Source organism: Pongo pygmaeus, chromosome 6, assembly GCF_028885625.2.
Source record: "Pongo pygmaeus isolate AG05252 chromosome 6, NHGRI_mPonPyg2-v2.0_pri, whole genome shotgun sequence".
In the NCBI taxonomy this organism is placed as follows: domain Eukaryota; kingdom Metazoa; phylum Chordata; class Mammalia; order Primates; family Hominidae; genus Pongo; species Pongo pygmaeus.
Window position 1 is genome coordinate 94,970,276 of NC_072379.2, and position 22,126 is coordinate 94,992,401.

Genomic DNA, 22,126 nt, shown 5'->3' on the forward strand with positions numbered 1-22,126 from the left:
AAATTTTTACTTTATTTCATGGATAAAGGCATTGAGGCATTGAGGTTTGAAGGGGAGTGGTTGTATTAAACAGGTTACTTTTGGTGAAAATGTGAAGTGTTTGAGAAATAATAATGGCCAAATGAGAGACAGTGGCTTTGGAAATGTGAGAGAACCTTTCACAAGCAATCCAGACCCACTTCAGAATACATCGGAATGTGGTAAAAATATTATGAGATTTTGAACTTGGGTAACTGAGAAAGCAGAGGAAGTATTACTATTCATTGCTCACCCTAAGTGCACTGTGAAAGACCTGACTGACAGCAAAGATGGTTTGTGATGTTAATGCTGGGGCTGGTTATGGACTTTTTCATTTGGTCAATGTGTAGGAAAGATTTTTTTCTTTTTTCTTTTTGTCAGTTGCATCAGGGGCTTGCAAAAGCTGCTGTTTTCAGTACAAGACTGTTAAGTGCTGAAATACAAATCATTTCTACCTTCAACAGATTTGGCCAGTATAATTAAATAAAAAGGAGGTGCTTTCTAAAAAATCCTAAGAGGATAAAAGCTTTTATATAGTGCTAGCCATAGATAATGATTTCAGCCTGTATTCTAGCAGTGAGGGGGAATGTTGATGAATCAAATATCTTTTCTGTGTTGTTTATCAAAGTTAAAATAAATGTGGTCATTTAAAGGACAAAAGATGAGGCGTTGTAGTCTGTTCAAGCAAAGGGTATATTAGGAGAAAAGCAGAATTCTCTCCCTGTGAAGGGACAGTGACTCCTATTTTCCACCTCCTTTTTACTAACTCTCCTAACTATCTGCTTAAGTAGAGATATATCCATGTACATTTATAAACCACAGTGAATCATTTGATTTTGGAATAATGATAGTATAAAATGTGTCCCAGTGTTGATATACATCATACATTAAATATGTCTGGTAGTGTTCTAATTTTACAGTTGTCCAAAGATAATGTTAGGGCATACTGGCTATGTATGAAGCGCCAATGTTCAGATTGCAAAGAAACTTAGAATTTTACTAATGAAACCAAATACATCCCAAGAAATTTTTTAGAGGGAAAAAAAGAGAAACTAGTAGCAAAGTAAAGAATCACCACAATATTATCAGTTTTTTTTTATATGTAGAATATTTATTCAGTTCTTTTTTCAAGTACATCTTGTCTTCATTCATTGTACTTTATTTTTTGTGAAGGTTTAAATTTATTTCTTCTATGTGTTTAGTGATATTTAAAATTTTTATTTAATCAAGTTTATCAGAAAGTTCTGTCAGAAAATATGACGAGGCTTTAATTCTGCCATCTATTTTGTCTGCTGACTATTATCTAAAGATAATTGTTTTCTCTTTTTAAAACAATTTGAATTGGGATTTTATATCATAATTTTTTAATCTCTGTTTTTATTATACTTTAAGTTCTGGGATACATGTGCAGAACTTGCAGGTGTGTTACATAGGTATACACGTGCCATGGTGGTTAGCTGCACCTACCAACCTGTCATCTACATTAGGTATTTCTCCTAATGCTATCACCCCCTGTCTCCCCACCCCCCGAGAGGCCCCAGTGTGTGATGTTCTCCTCCCTGTGTCCATGTGTTCTCATTGTTCAACTCCCACTTATGATATCTACCATAACCTTGAAATTGTCTTATGCATTCACTTGTTTGGTTGTTATATAGCCTCCATCAGGACAGGGATATTTGCTGCTGCTTCTTTTTTTTTTCTTTTTGAGACAGTCTTGTTCTGTCACCCACGCTGGAGTGCTTCTCGGCTCAATGCAACCTCCACCTCCCAGGTTTAAGCGATTCTCCTGCTTCAGCCTCCCGAATGGCTGGGACTGCAGGCATGCACCACCACACCTGGCTAATTTTTGTATTTTTAATAGAGACAATGTTTCACCATGTTGGACAGGCTGGTCTCGAACTCCTGACCTCAGGAGATCCACCCATGTTGGCCTTCCAAAGTACTGGGATTACAGGCCTGAGCCACAGTGCCTGGCCTGATTTTTGCTTCTTTTATTCAGTGGTATTTGCCTTGTAGAAGGTGCTCAATAAATATTTGAATAAAAGAATAGGTATTGTTTATTTTGAAACTACTTTGGTTATGACACTTGTTAAAAAGAATAAAAGCAATTAATGGTAATGGAAATTACTAATCCTGGAAATTTATAATTTAAACTAGTTAATGTGGATACAGATCTTGCATGTAATAGGTATTTTATAGAAAAAAGTCAGTGACTATACATGTAAGAATTATGCCTTTAATTCTATTTTTCTTCTTTAGTCTGGCTGCATGATTATGAGGTGATCATGTGAGGCTATGGAAGAAAATTAATGAGAAAAACACATAGTAGAACAGCAGAGTTGACATTGATAAGAGGGGATATGAGTGAGTGGGTAGATGCATATTTATAGACATATTTCCTTCCATTAAGGAAAATGGAGTGAAAATTTTCTTACATTTTTGCCTGCCTTTTGTCATGGTACTTGCAGAAGTAGCAATTGTTTGTTTTAGGACTTCAAATATTTATATGTATAAAGAGTTATTTATTTTGTGAAATGCTTCAAACATATAGAAAGGTTAAGACAATATAGCGAGTACAGAGGTGTATAATACCCATATTGGAAACAGATATAATGAATATCCATGGCCGTGCGTGGTGGCTCATGCCTGTGTAATCCCAGCACTTTGGGAGGCCGAGGCAGGCAGATCACGAGGTCAGGAGATTGAGACCATCCTGGCTAACACGGTGAAAACCTGTCTCTACTAAAAAATACCAAAAATCAGCCGGGCGTGGTGGTGGGTGCCTGTAGTCCCAGCTACCTGGGAGGCTGAGGCAGGAGAATGGCGTGAACTTGGGAGGCGGAGCTTGCAGTGAGCCGAGATCGCACCACTGCACTCCAGCCTGGGCGACACAGCGAGAATCCATCTCTAAATAAATAAATAAATAAATAAATGATTGAATATCCATGTACCAACCACCCATATTTAACAATATCATAATTTTACTTTGTGATTCAGTTTTTAAAACAGAAGTATAACATTTCAGTTCAAACTGAAAATCTCATTTAACCTCCAAACATAAGTTTACTTTCCATGAGAGTGCAAAATAAGCCTTGTGATACTCGTACATGAGTTTAAATAATTTCAAAGAAGTTTTAAAATGTTTAGGAATGATTAATTCAATTTGTTTTTCAAAAAGAAATTGTTTGAAAATAGAAAATGTACTGTTTGCCAGCTGAACACTTTGCAATTTTGTACTGTGGGAAATTTGTCTGGTGCCTGTGCTCCTTATATTTATATATATTTTTTCATTGTGCAGCATTCTGTACAAAGAATTTCAGTGCCAAATTATTTACATTGGTTATGTTGGGTGGAGAACGTTGGATCATGGCATAATTATATATTCTAAATTACTTTGGTAATATTTAAAATAATCTATTATAAGGAAACATTATTTTAGAATAATAAAAATGGTAAATGTTAAACATAGGTACTTTTAAATTATCTTCTAAAATATGGTATCAAACACAACATCTTTTCACAATAGATGCAATGCAAAAAAGTATTTGCATATTGTGTATATATATGTATATCTTATATATATACAAATCTCTCTCATTCACATGCATACATGTACATGTATATATCACCAGTCAAATATGTACGTTACTTACTCATATTGCTTTTTCAAGTATCTTCATAAAATGTCTAAGGAAACCATGTTTTCTCTGTTAAATCATGCTATTTGTGATCATTTGAGGAAGTGCTATTATTTTTTATTTACTTTGTTAATAGAGAATATCCTATTTCTAACTCAGCATTGTTAACAATTTGTATTTTAAAATATTTGAATGTCACCTGGGAGGGGGAGTAATGCTTTGCTAATTTTAAAAATTAGCAATGTGTTCATAATTTGGCAATCCTACTCTGGGCTGTATATCTTAAAATTGATTATGAGCCATCGATAGAGAAAATAACTCTCATAACTGATTTATGGTATCTAACGTGTTTTATTCCCAGAAACAGAAAACCATTTATAATCTAAGAAAAAACAAGTTTTATGAAAGCTTATTAAAAAAAAACATAAAATTGCTTTTTCTTAAATTATACATGGTTTCCTATTTCTGGGAATAATAAAAATTTAAGTAAATCAAAGGCAAAGAATAACATAATTACCATTAGAAGAAACACAAAGCTATATTTTGATTTTTACTTTATATATTCCTTAAAATATAGGGTACTTTAGTCCCTGAGGAGATTTTATATATATATATATATATATATATATATATAATTTTTTTTTTTTTGAGACAGTCTCACTCTGTCACCCAGGCTGGAGTGCAATGGCGTGATCATGGCTCACTGCAACCTCAGCCTCCTGGGTTCAAGCGATTTTTTTGCCTCAGCCTCCTGAGTAGCTGGGATTACAGGTGTACACCACCATGCCCAGCAAATTTTTGTATTTTTAGTGGAGATGGGGTTTCACCATGTTGGTCAGGCTCGTCTCAAACTCCTGACCTCATGATCCGCTCACCTCAGCCTCCCAATGTGCTGGGATTACAGGCATGAGCCACCACGCCTAGCCCATTAATTATATTTTAATATGATTAAAATATTATATTTTAATATCAATTTATTAAAATAATTTTCTCTATATTTTCTGCTTTGAATGATGAGAGACATAGTTTCAAGTGGCAGTATGCATGTTTTGAAAACATTTTTGTGTTTTTACAGTATTGTCTTGGTGACCATTGTTTTATATTATTTGTAGGTAAAAGAGTGGCTCTGTTTGAACTGTCAAATGAAAAGAGCTCTAGGCGGGGATCTGGCTCCAGTTCCGTCATCACCCCAGCCCAAACCGAAGACTGCACCTGTTACCGCTACATCAGCAGTGAGCAAATCATCCCCACAGCCACAGCAGACTTCCCCAAAGAAGGATGCTGCACCAAAACAGGATCTCTCCAAGGCACCTGAGCCTAAAAAGCCACCGCCACTAGTGAAACAACCAACCCTTCATGGCTCCGCTTCAGCCAAGGCCAAGCAGCCCCCTGAGGCAGATTCTTCGTCCAAGCCAGCCCCTCCCAAAGAACCTTCTGTCCCATCTGAGCACGACAAGGCCCCTGTTGCTGATGATAAACCAAAGCAGCCCAAGATGGTAAAGCCAACCACCGACCTTGTATCTTCATCATCAGCAACAACGAAACCTGATATTCCAAGCTCCAAAGTACAGTCACAAGCTGAAGAGAAAACAACCCCTCCTCTAAAAACAGACTCTGCCAAACCCTCACAGAGTTTTCCACCGACAGGGGAAAAAGTCACCCCATTTGATTCTAAAGCCATACCTCGACCTGCATCAGATTCAAAAATTATTTCACATCCTGGTCCCAGTTCAGAGAGCAAAGGTCAGAAACAAGTTGACCCCGTACAAAAGAAGGAAGAACCCAAGAAAGCACAAACCAAAATGAGTCCTAAACCAGATGCCAAGCCAGTGCCAAAAGGATCACCAACACCCCCTGGCCCACGACCTACCGCTGGCCAAACTGTCCCCACACCTCAACAGTCCCCAAAGCCTCAGGAGCAGTCAAGACGTTTCAGTCTGAATCTGGGAAGTATTACTGATGCCCCCAAATCACAGCCTACAACTCCTCAAGAGACCGTGACTGGGAAACTCTTTGGGTTTGGAGCATCAATCTTCAGCCAGGCATCAAATTTAATTTCCACTGCAGGCCAACCTGGACCTCATTCACAAAGTGGACCAGGGGCCCCAATGAAACAAGCCCCTGCCCCTTCACAGCCACCTATTTCGCAAGGGACACCCAAATCCACAGGTCAAGCACCACCAGCACCTGCGAAAAGTATATCTGTGAAAAAGGAAACAAAAGCCCCAGCAGCTGAAAAATTAGAGCCCAAAGCTGAACAAGCTCCAACAGTAAAAAGAACAGAAACAGAAAAAAAGCTACCACCTATTAAGGATAGCAAATCTTTAACAGCTGAGCCTCAAAAGGCTGTCCTTCCCACAAAACTGGAGAAATCTCCCAAACCAGAATCAACCTGTCCTGTCTGCAAAACTGAACTCAATATAGGTTCTAAGGATCCTCCTAACTTCAATACTTGCACTGAATGCAAGAATCAAGTGTGTAATCTGTGTGGATTTAACCCTACACCGCATTTGACTGAGGTAAGTTATATATATATATTACATATAGAGGTGAGTCTATGGGTTTATTTTGAAATGTTTGGGTGGCCAAATATCTGAGCAAAAAATACATTTGCAGTGAAGAAAATAAACTGATAATCTTAGAAGTTTCAATTACTTATTACCGGCTTAGTTCTTACTAAGAGTTCATGTTATTTGTACTTTCCTGGGTTAATGTTCCACAAGTAAGAAGATGAAATAAGCTAAGTTAAATGAACATCCTAATTACTAAATTAATATAACAATGAGCCAATCATTCATGAAATAAAGAAAAAAATAATAACTTTTGAGGACTATTTGGTTTTCACATGTTAACTCCAGATAAAATGTTCTAATATTTTATTCCCATCTCTAATCCTTCCAGTCTCTGTAATACATTAATAAAAGAAGTTTGTTTGGTTGAATATGCATAAACACCATAAAATCTACTATGTTAAGAACAGTTAAAAACTGTTAAGAACTTTGTGTAAGTTAAAAATTTTGCCTAGTAGAAAATAGTGTTTCAAATATATTATATCTAGGCTTTTTATAATTCTGTTTGAAATATTATTTGGCATCCATATGATATGGCACTTTACTAGGAGCTGTGGAAAGAAAGATATATGGATTTCTATAACTAACATGAAGGGTTTTTTTAATGGGATGATAAGAATACTTTTTCTGCAATGTAAATGACTAAAAAGCAGAAGACGAATTTCTAATATAGTTATAAAAATGAATTTATTAACATTAATAGCATGTTAGGGCTATTAGAATATTTAAATCATGGGAGACTAGAAGGTTAAACAATTACTGCTGTCTTAAATAAGTAACAACAATGTTTTAATAAACAGTCTGGGAATTAATCTGAATAATTGTTCCAAGCTTTCATACAAACCAAAAATACTTAAGAATAATTTCACGCCAATGTCCTTGATTTTGTTATTCGTTATGATGAAAAAATTGAATAGATTTTAGCATTTATATAAAATAAGCTTTAGAGTTTGTTTTTGATGGTGTTCTTGAGTTAAATATTTTTTTAAAAAATAAACCTTAGAAAAATTTCATTTTACTTTAAAGAGACATTTGTTTGCTTTGATCTAATTAACTATATGAAAATGTTGTTGCTACAAGTTTAAGCAGATTTTTTTTCCTCTTTAGCTGTGATGAATAATTTTAACTAAGAGTCATCTTAAAGGGACATGAATTTTGGTTTCTCTTAGCACTTCATGAGTGGTAACAACTGTCATTATTAGTTACAGTGTTTTGGATTCAATGTAAAAGCAAAATCAAAAACAAACCTTAAAAAAACACTTTTAGAAGAGCAGTTTTTGGTTGTCAATTCATGAGAGAAAATTTTTCCCCAATACAATTGTATTTATTTTATATATTAAACAAAATTGTACCTTGTAATGAGGATCTTTATAGTATCAACACAATCAAGTTATGAAGCAAACTGCATTTCTAAAAACAAAACTATACTTTTTGCATTTAAAGTATATTTTTACACACTTAAAATGGGTGTGTAGTGTGAGTTGAGCACTATAACTTAAAATTTTACATATATGTGTATGGATATGCATACATACATATGTATGTGTGCATCTGAATTATAGTAATTATTATAATTCTGTCAATATTTGGAAGTCTAATGAGAGTTCCTTGGGTAGAAAGACAATACACCTTTCAGGGAAATCTTTGATTTTCTGTGTGTTGGCAAATTATATTTTGAAAGTGGTAATTTGGAAAGGAGATTTCTTGAATGAAGCAGAGAATTACAAAGGACATGTGTGGAATTTCAGTACTTTGAATAGTTTGAAAATCTAAATTGTCTCAAGTATTTGGACAGGTTAGATGAGGTCATACTTCAAATGTGAGTGATCGTATTAGATAATCAGTCATTGTTCAAATTGTTTTGCTCTGTGGCAGTTTCTTTGAATTTGGAAGATTAGGTTTCAGAAGGGAAGAAGATCTAACAAAAGCAACTAGTATTCCTGGCTCACCTTGACTATGCTAATGTACATGAAGTTTTCAGTTAGTATAAGATCTTGGTGACCTCTGGTTTCTAGGTAAAGTTCACTTGGCATCAGGGGAATGAATAAAGGTTAGCTGAGTTATTACATGTTCAGGTAGTCTCTGTCATTACTCCATAGGACTTTGGAAAAATGGCAAAAGGAGTTAGTTGAAAAGAATGGCATGTATTTGCATATGTGTTTGTATATGCATATATATACCTTTGTACACATATACATATATACACATATATACATATACCCTTATGTATAGAAGTACATATATCCAGCAAACTGTAAATACTATTAACAGGTGTAATTCATGGTACAATGTCAGTGTTCCTACTAATAAATCTTTCTTCATTTCTCTCAGTTAGGAGTTAGGAAAGCATCTCCTCCTAGATCTTTGTTGTGTGTCTATGTTTTCCTTATTCTGCTTGTAATATATTTCTTGTGACCTAATATTTTCTGCTTGGCTGGTTAGTACTGTACTTCCATGCCAGTCTCAGAGAGGACATTCTGAAAATACTCAGATTTTATGCCTGAAGTCCAAATAAATGGTATTTCCTCAAGAAAAGATTCAATAATTTCATTTATTTTCTTATGAACTATGTCCAACTCTCTAATACAAGCTTCTGCTTCTCCTATACTGGTTGCTGTGAGACAGGACATTTTTCCTGCTGGTGCCACCCTGGCCCCCTCTCCCTTTGGCTATTCTGTTTCTCTGGTTGTGAGAAGAGCTCGTCATATTTTGTCATTGGTTGGGAAGCTGTAGATGGTTTCCCTCTTTCTCCCTCATTAATCAAACACACCTGTCGCTAAGGTTGTTTCCTGTCTCATACATAACACCTCCCACTGCACCTGAGGAGTGCCAACGGCTGCCTGCAGGCCCTGGGGTGCAGCCAGACCTCAACCTAAGCCTTACTGTTTAACTGCTTGATGCCCAGTTTGTATAAATGGCACTATAATCCCTTAACCTCTGACAGCAAGAGACAATTCTTCTAGGCTTTAATTTCTGCCAAGTCAGAAAATACCTTGTATTGGAAAGAGTTTTAAAAATGGCAGTTGAGCTTTCTTAAAAAGCTAGTCTTACAGAATTTCGAAGCATGCTGAGAAAAACGGCTTAAGTTGGCAATCAGTTTACCTAGTGAATTTTTTGTCATTCTGGTAATCAAATTCAAAATGAGTCAGAATTACTCATAATGGATATTTATTTTAATGTTGTTAGCACCCTTTTCTAAGCTAACTTTTTTACTATGAAAATAATATTTAAAAGTAAATATGTTTCCTCATGTTTCAAGAAGTCCTGGAGTCATAATTTTGCTTCCTTAGCAAGATGATTGTGCATGGCCTAAATAATGTAGGAATTGCTGGGAGATATTTGTCACTATGCAACAAATGAGTCTTTTAAGATAAGACCCAGTGATGTAACTGAGATTTTTTGAGATCTTTACTCTGCCTGGGTGGCTTCCACATTTTCCATTAAATACTCAAAAATGGCCTAGTGGAGATATCCTGCATTTTTTAGTTTGCAAACACGTCTTCCTTTTACTTTAATGTATTTACTTTAAATACATTAAAAAGCATATATATTCAGTACTCAAAAGCATTTACATACACACACACAAAAGAAATTAAAGGCTAAAAGAATTATCAATAAGAAGAAATCAGTAAGGATAAAAGAATTCTACCATTAATTAGTTTCAAAAGAATTACATAATGGAGACGTCAGCACAGTGGCTCATGCCTGTAATGCCAGCAGTTTGGGAGGCCGAAGTGGGCAGATCACTTGAGGTCAGGAATTTGAGACCAGCTTGGCCAACATGGTAAAATCCTGTCTCTACTAGAAATATGAGAAAGCCGGCATGGTGGTTCGTGGCTGTAGTCCTAGCTACTCAGGAAGCTGAGGAAGGAGAATTGTTTAAACCTGGGAGACAGAGGTTGCAGTGAACTAAGTTTGCCCCACTGAACTCCAGCCTGGACAACACAGAGAGACTTCGTCTCAAATAATAATAATAATAATAACAACAACAACAACAACAACAAAAACAACATAATGGAGATCTACATTAATTAAAAATTTCTGGCACCCATGGCAAAGAATACACCTGATAGCAATTTTAAAGTCAATATAAAAAAGTTTATAAGCTGGCCAGTAAAAAAAAAAATTAGGAAATTAATTTGTCATTAATTTTTAAGATAAATTTGATGTGCTTTTTATTGAACAATATTTAGTTAAAATATTCAATGATTAATTCAAAATAAAGCTGTATTTTTGTTTAAATAAATTTAAACCAAAAGTAATTTTCTTCTTAGTTCCCATTTTTCTATGCATTTTTACATAGTTAATGTTCTACTCTGTACAGTAGTTCTGTATCTCGGTAAACATATAACATTTCTCCATATAATTAAATACCCAAAGTAATATTTTAAATAATTATTACCTAATTCTATGGATGTATGTTTTTGTTATACACATTTTTCTCATATTCAGGATTTACGCTGTCGTCATTTTTAATGAACTTTCTGGACAAAAATGTTAGTATTTTTAACTATTTCCCAAGGAAAACTTGTACTAGAGTTGTTACATCAGGGGATAAGGACCTTGGAATAACAAATTCTCTTTGGAAGTGTGATAGCAGTCAACATTGCCACCACTAATATATGTGATTTCTTTCTCACTATAGCCTCTCCAAACTTGAATAATACCTAAAATAATATTTAATTTGGAAGTCTAAAAGTGCTGTAATATTGTTCCTTTGCCTTATATTTTTGATTGCCATGTTTTTATTTTAGATATTAAACATAGATGATTTTAATTATGACCCAGAAAAAAAAACTGTGTGACGTTTGAAAGGTAAATTGATTTTAACCAATCATACTGCTTAAAAAAATTATAATAGGGCAGCTATTTTGACTTGGCCTATGTGAGGCCATTGTGCTAAGCACTTTTCTCACCTCAACCCTGTGGGATAGGTTTTATTGTATTTTAGAGATTAGGAGAATGAGTATCTGAGAGGCGTAGCTATCAAGCCACAAAGGTATAGTTCGGAGGCTAAGCCAGTGGTCTCTTTACTATATTGTTTAGAAAACCTAAGGCACTAGGTAATAATGCCACTTGTTCAGTGCTCTCTTAAAGTTGCATCAGTTGGTAATTGCTAGGATTTTAATACCAAAAAATTTGTAAATATAAGCATAAAATCCAGGTAACATTTGGGACCCTTGGAATAATGATGGCTGTGTTACATGGTTGAATTTAGAAGAATGGAGCAGATTCAGAGGTTCAGAGAAGCGTGGAGGCTGGAATCATTATGCAAGTGTTTTTTCCAGCTAAGTCTACCAACTGGCCATCATTCCTAGGTGAAAGTATATGGCTCAATGTTCAAATGATTTTTCTGCCTTTCTAGTGAGTATGAGTGTATAAAACATAGTTGTTCCAGTTGCAAGAAATACTGTTATATTCTTTCTAATGCATGCAAAGACTTTACTCCATGAAAATGATAAATGTCTCAGTGTTTCATTGGTCGTGGTGGTCAAGTCTTTGCTTCTATCTTTTTTGTATACTCTTTTTTTTTGTTACATTCCCAGAAATGGAATTATTGGGCCATAGGTTATGCACATTCTAACTTTGTTTTCCACAGTGGTTGTATCAATTAATATTCTAACGAAGTTTGCGTGTATGCTACTGTTTTTCTGGAGATGATGTGAAATAATAGTCACTGGTCACGTGCTGATGAACGCTGTGGCTAACTCAAGTTAGGATGTGCTTGAAGTGTAAAATACAAATTTGATTTCAAAAACTTAGTATGAAAAAAGTTAAATATCGCAAAAATAATTTTTGTTGATTACGTATAGAAATGGCATTTTAGAATATTGGGTTAGTATTGTTCTTATATTATGACTTGTTCATTTTTTCTGGTTACAAGCTCCCACCTTATCTTTTGCACAAGCCATTTCATTTTACATCCCCAGTCTTGGGCTTTATCCCTGTCTCGATGGTTTGATTGATGTCTCTTTTGGATAGTAGTTGATATATCTAAAATGTATAAAAGATGTAAGGCTTCCTTTGGCTCCTTCTGAATTCATTCAAGTGCAATTAATATTGGGTAAGGCTTTTGTTCCTCAAATATTGTTGTTACTATTGCCTTTTTATCTTTTAACTTTGACATTGCATATGCATACAGTGTAGCATATTTGTGTGGTTATTTTTATATGGTCTACAGAGAAGATAGATCTCCAGGTTCTCATTGTCAAGAGATACACTGCTGATGCCTGGTGTGGCCTAACGATCAAAGTACTTAGGTCCTGCTAATCATTAGTAAGCAATATCCACATTACCTACTAGCATACTGTGGTTCTATCAAACTTTAGGTCAGAACATCCTATATTTTCTACTGACCTCTCTGGTTCCAAATGATTCCTCTGTTCTTTTCAGAACTCTTGGGTCTGTTTATAGTATCTCTGTGGCTTTAGGGGAAATGTTCAGCTGTTGAAGTAATTGCTACCAGAAGACTGAGAAATGCAGAATATTACAAATTGAATATATCACCATGTCCAGTATTTTCTTCCTTTCATTTTTTGATAGTCATTCATTTTACTTTTAAAATTCTATTTCAATAATTTTAATTCCAAAAGTAGTATTCTTTCTTATTACAATCCACAGAGTAGTGAAATATCCGAAGGAAAATGAATGGATTCCTCTTCCCTCTGCACCCCTGAAAGTGATATCTTATCTATTTAAACATACCTTCTAATGATTTTTGCTTGTTTTTATAATGGTTATATACACATAGTGACATGTGGAAGGATTTGACATTTTTAAAAACTTTATTGGGATAGTTATGTTTTTGAAAATTATTTATTTTGAAACAAATATGTGAACTTACACATGTTTTCATTGATTTTTTTTTCACTAAGCATTATACATTAGTCATTCTCAAGTGAACACTCACCGACTTACCTCATTGTATTTATAAGGTATCATTGTATTTATAAGGTAAATAGATGGACAATATCTCACAGTACTCACAGACATTCTCCTCTTGAAAACTAACAAATTGGGAGTGTTTCTAGCTCTTGTTACTTTATAAACAAAGCTGTAGTAAAGTGTTTGTACATATAATTTACATTGTATTTTTAAGTATTATATAAATTCATTGAAATGGATGTATAAGGTTAAGGCAAATGGGATTTAAAATTTCATGGAAACTTCCATATTACTTTCTTAAATATTGATAATAATTATAGTCCTGCCATTAATGTATAAGTATCTCTTTTTTCCTACGTTAACTAGTATATAGTATTTATCAGTTTCATGAGCCAGAAATTATATTGCATTGTTGCATAAATTTAACTTTCCCTGCCTATTTTGAGGGTAAACGTCATATAAGTTTTTATCAACATCACGAGTTTATTAACCAGTTATATTTCTCCTCTTAAAAATTTCCTTTTTATTTCTGTTGGTGATTTTGGGGGAGGGAGTGTCTGTATATTATGTTTTAGATAATTTAATTCTTTATCAATTTATCTATCTGGAAATGATTTTCCCTTATCTGTCACTCATTTTTAAATTTCTTTATGAGATTCATTCTTATATGAATTTTTTTATTTTTATGCAATCAAGTATTTTAATTTTTCTTTATGATTACTTATTTTTACATTTTTAATTTTATGAGTACATAGTACGTGTATGTATTTATGGGGTACATGTGATATTTTGATATAGGCATACAATATATAATAATCACATCAGGATAACTGGGTTGTCTGTCAGCTCAAGCATTTCTCATTTATTTGTGTTAGGAACATTCCAATGTCACTCTTTTAGTTATTTTTAAATATATAATTAATTATTGTTGACTGTAGTCACCCTGTTTTGCTATCAGATACTAAATCTTATTCATTCTATCTGTATTTTTGTACTCATTAACTGTCCCCACTACCCTTCCCAGCCTGTGGTAACCATCATTCTACTGTCTATCGCCATGAGTTCAATTGTTTTAATTTTTAGTTCCCACATATGAGTGAGAATATATGAAATTTGTCTTTCTGTGACTGGCTTATTTTGCTTAATGTCTTCCAGTTCTATCCATGTTGTTGCAAGTGACAGAATTTCATTCTTTTTTATAGATGGATAATATTCCATGGTATGTATATACCACATTTTCTTTATCCATTCATCTGTTGATGGACACTTAGGTTGATTCCAAATCTTGGCTATTGTGAATAGTGCTGCAGTAAACATGGGAGTGCATATATGTCTTTTATATACATATTCCCTTTCTTTTGGCTGTATACCTAGCAGTGGTATTGCTGGATCATATAGTAGTTCTACATTTAGCTTTTTAAGGAACTTCCATACTATTCTCCATAGTGGCTGTACTAACTTAACATTCCCATCAGCAATGTATGAGGGCTCCCCTTTCTCCAGATCCTCACCTACATTTATTTTTGCCTATCTTTTGGATAAAAGCCATTCTAAGTGGAGCGAGAAAATGTATTGTAGTTTTGACTTGCATTTCTCTGATAATTAATGATGTTGAGCAGTTTTTCATATGCCTATTGGACATTTGTATGTTTACTTTCTCTTTTTTTTGTTTTTTGTTTTTTATTTTTTGAGACGGAGTCTCGCTCTTTCGCCCAGGCCGGAGTGCAGTGGTGCCATCTCAGCTCACTGCAAGCTCGGAGTGCAGTGGCGCTATCTTGGCTCACTGCAAGCTCTGCCTTGCCGGTTCACGCCATTCTCCTGCCTCAGCCTTCCAAGTAGCTGGGACTACAGGTGCCCGCCACCGCACCCGGCTAATTTTTTTTTTGTATTTTTAGTAGAGACGGGGTTTCACCGTGTTAGCCAGGATGGTCTCGATCTCCCGACCTCGTGATCCGCCTGCCTCCCAAAGTACTGAGATTACAGGCATGAGCCACCGCGCCTGGCCCATTTGTATGTTTTCTTTGGAGAAATGCTTATTCGGACCTTTTGCCTTTTCTTTTTCAGACAGAGTTTCTCTCTTGTACTTTTAGTAGAGATGGGGTTTCACCATGTTGGCCAGACTGATCTCAAACTCCTGACCTCAGGTGATCCACTGGCCTCGGACTCCAAAAGTGCTGGGATTACAGGCGTGAGCCACCGCGCCTGACCCTTTTGCCTATTTCTTAACAGATTTTAGATTTTTTTCTATGGAGTTGTTTGAGCTCCTTGTATATTCTGGAAATTAATCCCTTGTCAGATAGATAGTTTGCAAAATTTTCTCCCATTATATGGATTGTCTCTTCACTTTGTTCTTTCCTTTGCTGTGAAGAAGTTTTTTAACTTGATATGATCCGATTTTTCAATTTTTGCTTTTGTTGCCTGTGCTTTTGAGGTATTGCTCAAGAAATCTTTGCCCAGACCAATGTTCTGGAGAGTTTCCCTAATGCTTTCTTCTGGTAGATTCACAGTTTCAGATCTTAGATTTAATTCTTTAATCAATTTTATTTCATTTTTGTATATGGTGAGAAACAGGGATCTAGTTTCCTTCTACTGCATTTGGATATGCAATTTTCCCAGGACCATTTATTGAAGAGAATACACTTTCTCCAATGTATGTTTCTTGGCATGTTTGTTGAAAATGAGTTCACTGTAGATGTATGAACTTATTTCTGAGTCCTTTATTCTGTTCCATTGGTCCACGAGTCTGCTTTTATGCCAGTGCCAAGCTGTTTTGGTTACTACAGCACTGTAGTATAATTTAAAGTCAGGTAGTGTGATTCTTCCAGTTTTATTCCTTTTGCCCAGGATGGATTTGGCTATTCTTGGTCTTTTGTGGTTCTATATAAATTTTTTTTCTATTTCTGTGAAGAAAGTTACTAGTATTTTGATAGAGATTGCATTGTATCTGTATATTGCTTTGGGTAGTATGGGCATTTTAACAATATTAATTTTTCTAATCCATAAACATGAACTATCTTTCCTTTTTTTGTGTCCTTTCCAATTTCTTGCATCAGTGTTTTATGGTTTTTATTGTAGAGAACTTTCACTTCCTTGGTTAAGTTTATGTCTAAGTATTTAATTTAATTTGTAGCAATTGTAAAAAAAGTTACTTTCTTGTTTTGTGAGGTTGTTTGCTGTTGGCATATAGAAATGCTACTGATTTTTGTATTTTGATTTTGTATTCTAAAAATTTACTGACATTGTTTATCAATTCTAATTGTTTTTCTGGTGGAATCTTTAAGTTTTTCAAAATATAAGATTATATTATTTAAAGACATGGATAATTAGACTTCTTTTCTTCCAATGCGTATGCCCTTTATTTCTTTCTCTTGTCTAATTGCTATAGCTAAGACTTCCAGTACTACGTTGAATAACAGTGGTGAAAGTGGGCATCCTAGGCCAGGCGCAGTGGCTCACGACTGTAATCCCAGCACTTTGGGAGGCCCAGGTGGGTGGATCACCTGAGGTCAGGAGTTCGAGACCAACTTAGCCAACATGTTGAAACACTGTCTCTACTAAAAATACAAAAATTAGCTGGGCGTGGTGGTGGACGCCTGTAATCCCAGCTACTTGGGAGGCTGAGGCTGGAGAATCACTTGAACCTGGGAGTCAGAGGTTGCAGTGAACCGAGATTGCACCACTGCACTCCTGCCTGGGCAATGGAGCAAAACACCATTAAAAAAAAAAAAAGAAAGAAAGAAAGAAGGAAAGAGTGCATCCTTGTCTTATTATAGATATTAGAGGAAAGGATTTTAATATTTTTTTTTCATTCACTACATCAGCTGTGGGTCTGTTTTATATGGCTTTTATTGTGTTGTGATATGTTCCTTCTATCCCCAGTTTTTTGATGGTTTTTGTCATGAGGTATCTTGAATTTTATCAAATGCTTTTTTCAGTATCAGTTAAAAGTATCATATGGTTTTGTCTTTCTTTCTGTTGATATGATGTATCACATTAATTGACTAGTGTATATTGAACCATCCTTGCATTCTTGGGATAAATCTCACTTGGTCCTGATGGATGATTTTTTTAATGTGTTGTTGGAATTTGGTTTACTAGTATTTTGTTGGGGATTTTTGCATAAATGTTTATCAGAGATATTAGGCTGTAGTTTTATTTTGTTGTTGTGTCTTTGGTTTTGGTGTCAGGGCTATAGCCTCTCGCTTAATTGAATCCTTTATCATTATATTATTACCTTCTTTGATTCTTTTAATACTTTTCTCCTTGAAATCTATAACATTTGTCTAAGTATAGCAATCCATGCTTTTTTTTTTGTTTTCGTTTGCATGAAATATCTTTTTCCATCCATTTATTTTCAGTCTATGTATGTCTTTATAGGTGAAGTGAGTTTCTTATAGGCAGAATTTTGTTGGCTCTTGCTTTTTAATCTATTCAGCCACTCTGTCTTTGATTGGAGAGTTCAGTCCATTTACATTCAATGTTATAATTTATAAATAAGGATTTACTACTGTTATTTTAAAATTTGTTTTCTAATTGTTTTGTGGTTTTCTTTTTTTTCTGTCTTCTTAGGTATAAAAGTGATTTTTTCTGGTGGTATGTTTTAATTTCTTGCTTTTATTTTTTGTTTATCTGTTATTGGTGTTTGATTTGAGGTTACCATGAGACTTACAAATAACCTACTGATTATTTTAAATTTTTGACAACTCTGGTTGCAGTAGCAACAACAAACAAACAAGCAAATGGAAAACTAATAAAAACTCTACACCTCAACTTCTTCCACTCCCTCCCCAGTTTTTAACTTATTGTTTCTATTTATATCTTTTTATACTGTGTATCTTTACAAAAGGTTTTTTTTTTTTTTTTTTGGTATTTTTAGTAGAGATGGGTTTCACCTTGTTAGCCAGGATGGTCTCGATCTCCTGACCTCGTGATCTGCCCATCTCGGCCTCCCAAAGTGCTGGGATACAAGAGTTTTTATAGTTATTTTTGTTAAGTTTATTTTTCTACTCAAGTTATAAGTAGTTTACACACCACAATTACAGTGTTAGAATATGCTGTATATATTTTTGTTATCATTGTTACTAGCAAGTTTTGTGCCTTCAGACAATTTCTTATTGCTTGTTAACATTCTTTTCTTTCAGATTGATGAACTCCTTTTAGGATTTCTTGTAAGACAGATCTGGTATGGATGAAATCCCTCAGCTTTTGCTTGTCTGGGAATCTTCATTTCTCCTTCATGTTTGAAGGTCATTTTTGCTGGATATAATATTCTACAATAAAAATGTTCTCAGTGCTTTAAATATGTCATGCTACTCTCTCCTGGCCTTTAAGGTTTCCACTAAAAAGTCTGCCGCCAGATATATTGGAGCTCATGTTTATGTTATTTTCTTCTTTTTTCTTGCTGTTTTTTGGATCTTTTGTGTATCTTTTAATTTTAGAAATTTGATTTTTAAATGTCTTGAGGTAGTCTTATTTGGGTTAAATCTGCTGGTGCTTATTTGGGTTAAACCTGCTTGTACTTGAATATTGGTAACTTTCTCTAGGTTTGGACTATTCTCTATTATTTCCTTGAATAAACTTTTTTTTTTTTTTTTTTTTTCTGAGGCAGAGTCTCACTCCAACACCCAAGCTGGAGTGCAGTGACATGATCTTGGCTCACTGCAACCTCTGCCTCCCAGGTTCAAGCAATTCTTGTGCCTCAGCCTCCTGAGTAGCTGGAATTACAGGTGCATGCCACCACATCTAGCTACTTTTCGTATTTTTAGTAGAGATTAGGATTTGCCATGTTGGCCAGGCTGGTCTCGAACTCCTGACTTCAAGAGATTTGCCACCTTGGCCTCCCAAAGCGCTGGGATTACAGGCATGAACCACCATGCCTGGCCTCCCTGAATAAACTTTCTACTCTGATCGTCTCTTATCTCCACTTTAAAGTCAATAACTCTTAGATTTTCCCTGTTGAGACTATTTTCTAGATCTTGCAGGCATGCTTTATTAGAATTATTTTTTTTTCTCCTGTAACTATTTTCATATAGCCTGTCCTCATGCTCACTAAATCTTTCTTCTGCTTGGTCAGTTCTGCTGTTGAAACTGATGCATTTTTCAGTTTGTCAATTTAATTTTTCAGTTACACAATTTCTGTTTGATTTTTTAAATTACTTCAATATTTGCTATTTTTTTTTTCTGATAGGATTCTGGGTATCTTCTCTGTGTTATCTTGAATTTTGTTAAGCTTCCTCAAAACAGCTATTTTGAATTCTCCATCTGAAAGGTTGCATATCTCTGTTGCTCCAGGATTAGTCACTGTTGCCGTATTTAGTTCATTTAGTGAGGTAATTTTTTTCCTGGATGTTTTTTATGTTTGTGGATGTTCATTGATGTCTGGGCATTGAGGAATTCAGTATTTATTCTAATCTTTGCCGTCTGGGCTTATTTGTACCCTTCCTTCTTGAGAATGCTTTCCAGGTATTCAAAAAGGAAATGAGTTGGGTTTTGACTGAAGTCTTTGGTTACTGCATTTTTATCTGCACTAGAGATTACCCCAAGCCCAGCAATACTGCGACTCTTGGAGACTGTGAGAGGTACTGTCTTGGTGGACTTCAGTAATATCCAGGAGAATTCCCTACAATACCAGTCAGAGTCTCTTGTTCTCTTCCCTCACTTTCACCCAAACAAAAGGAGCCTCTCTCTCTGTGCTGGGCTGCATGGAGTTGAGGGAGGGAAGACGCAAGCACTCCCATAACCACCACAGCTAGGATTGCACTGGGTCACATCTGAAACCAGTACAGCGCTAGATTTCACCCCAGGGCTATGGCTACTATTGCCTGGCTACCACTGATGTTTATTCAAGGCTTAGGAGCTCCTTATTTGGCAAGTAGTGAATCCTGCCAGTAAGCAGCAGGTTCCCTTTTGACCCAGAATGGGTCCAGAAATGCCATCCAGGAGTTAGGACCTGGGATCAGGGGCTTCAGGGCTCTGCTTAGTGCTTTATTTTACTGTGGTTGAGCTGGTACTCAAGTTGCAAGATAAAATTATTTTTATATTTCCCTCTCCTTTTCGCAAGGGCGAAAAGTCACTCCCCAAGTTATACTGCTTAGAGTTGGGGAAGAGGTGATATAAACATTCCCATGTTTCCCCCAGATGGTGTCTCATTGGCTAGAATGCACCCCAGCTCCACTATTCCCAGCCTAGCACACCACCAGTCCTTGTAGTACTTGAGCCCAGCTTCAATCTGTGTGGCTTACACTGCGTTTCAAATTTATTCAGGACCCTAGAGCACTTTAGTCTACTGGTAGTGGGGTTAGTAAGAACTCAAGTTCCTACTGCTGGAGTGGAGGATTCCCCTCTGGCTGGGGCTGCTTGAAATGCTTCCTTCTTGTATGCCAGCCAAATTCTGCCCTCTGTTGTGTTCTGCTGTGACAGGGAAGCACTGAGTTCCAATGCAAGGTCCTACAATCACTTTGCTCTCCCTCCCTCTTCCAAGGGTAAAAATTCTCTCTCTATGCTCACTGCTGGGGGATGGGGTGGAGGGGGGTGTTGTCAGCAATTCAAGACTGTCCTTTCTACCCTCTTCTGTGCCTCTTTCCTTAATATTATATTAAAATCAGGTACTATTATTGCTCACTTGATTTTTGGCTCTTATGAAGGTGCTTTCTTGTATGTATAGTAGTTCTATTTGGTGTTCCTGCATGGAGATGATCGCCGGAGGGTTCTTTTTGGCCATCTTGCTCTGCCTTCCTGTGATTACCTGTTTGATAAATAAGGTATTTTTCACATTTATGTTATAAAAATAACCGTCCACATTTTCCCCTAAGCATCTGTAGTTTTATTTTTTCAAATTAAAACTCTATAAATCTTTTGTTTTGTTATAGTGTGAGCTGAAAGGTCTAATTTTATGTATTCAAAATGCATAGCTGCTTGTCACCAAATTATTTACCAAGTAATTTATCCTTTGTACTCTGATTTGTAGTGCCATCTTTATCATGTAATAAATTTCTATTAAAACACAGTTTACGTTCCTAGATTCTTTAGTTTGTACTGTTATGTGTTGTTCAGTGTCAGAACCTTACTATTTTTATTAGACTAGTTCTAATATTAAATATTAAATATCCATGTAAACTTTGACAATAACAACCTAGTAATAGGTTATTATCTGTCCTGGGATTTGACTTTACCCAACTTCACTAGTAAGTTAACCTGTTATTGTTTCAGAGAATCCAACTGTAGACATGAGACTCCTGGATCAAAGAAAAAGACCTTTATTACTCTCAGCACATCAGACAGCCTAAGCATCAGCATATTTGCATCTGTTTCCCTTTGTCCCTGACTCCCATGGGGGTGATGCAATATGGGCTTAGAGTTATGCTGTACGTATAGTGAGTTTGAGTCACAGGTGAAGAACACTGAGCTTGTAGAATCCACCTCTTTTATAGCAGCAGTAAGCGAGCTCAATTTTGTCCCAGAGGGAGATAGTATGTCAGCTCTTGAGGCTGCCTGTTGCAAACACATGCTTGAGAAATGGCCAGGATAAAAAGTGGCCAAGACCTTGCATTGCTGACATAAACAGCAAGATGTGTGGGAGAATATTATATTATGAACTGTTTCTTTAAACAATGCTAAATATATAGACCTAGTATAGAAAACAGGTAAAAATTGAAAGTGCACCCACTGAGGCAAATTTCAGCCAGTTAACTAAGGGCTGGAAGCTGCCCGTTTGGCAACCACTCTTACTCTTGGGCCTGCCTCAGAAGAGACTCTTCTGAAGAAGGACTACTTCTCAGGCCTTCTATGTTAAAGATGAAGAAAATTAGGCTCAGGAAAATGAATGATATGCCTAAGGTTTGGGCTAGTAGTGATTGCTACAGTACTAAATAAAAATACCCTTTTCACTAAGTTTGTTTTCAGTAACTCCTTTTAAAAATTTCATCTTTAACGTAATGTCCTCTGAATTTATCCATGTTGTCACTAGTAACAGCATTTCAAAATCTTTTCTTTTTATAGCTGAAAAGTATTCCATTG

General features: G+C 35.5%; 1 protein-coding gene across 1 annotated transcript in view; it reads left to right on the forward strand.

Annotated features, from left to right (window-relative positions):
- PCLO (piccolo presynaptic cytomatrix protein) overlaps positions 1 to 22,126 on the forward strand; it is a 403,634-nt gene that overhangs the window by 22,450 nt on the left and 359,058 nt on the right. The window contains exon 3 of the mRNA XM_054495632.2: positions 4,769 to 6,175. Within this exon, the coding sequence (XP_054351607.1) occupies positions 4,769 to 6,175 (1,407 nt within the window). The remainder of the gene's footprint in view (positions 1 to 4,768; positions 6,176 to 22,126) is intronic.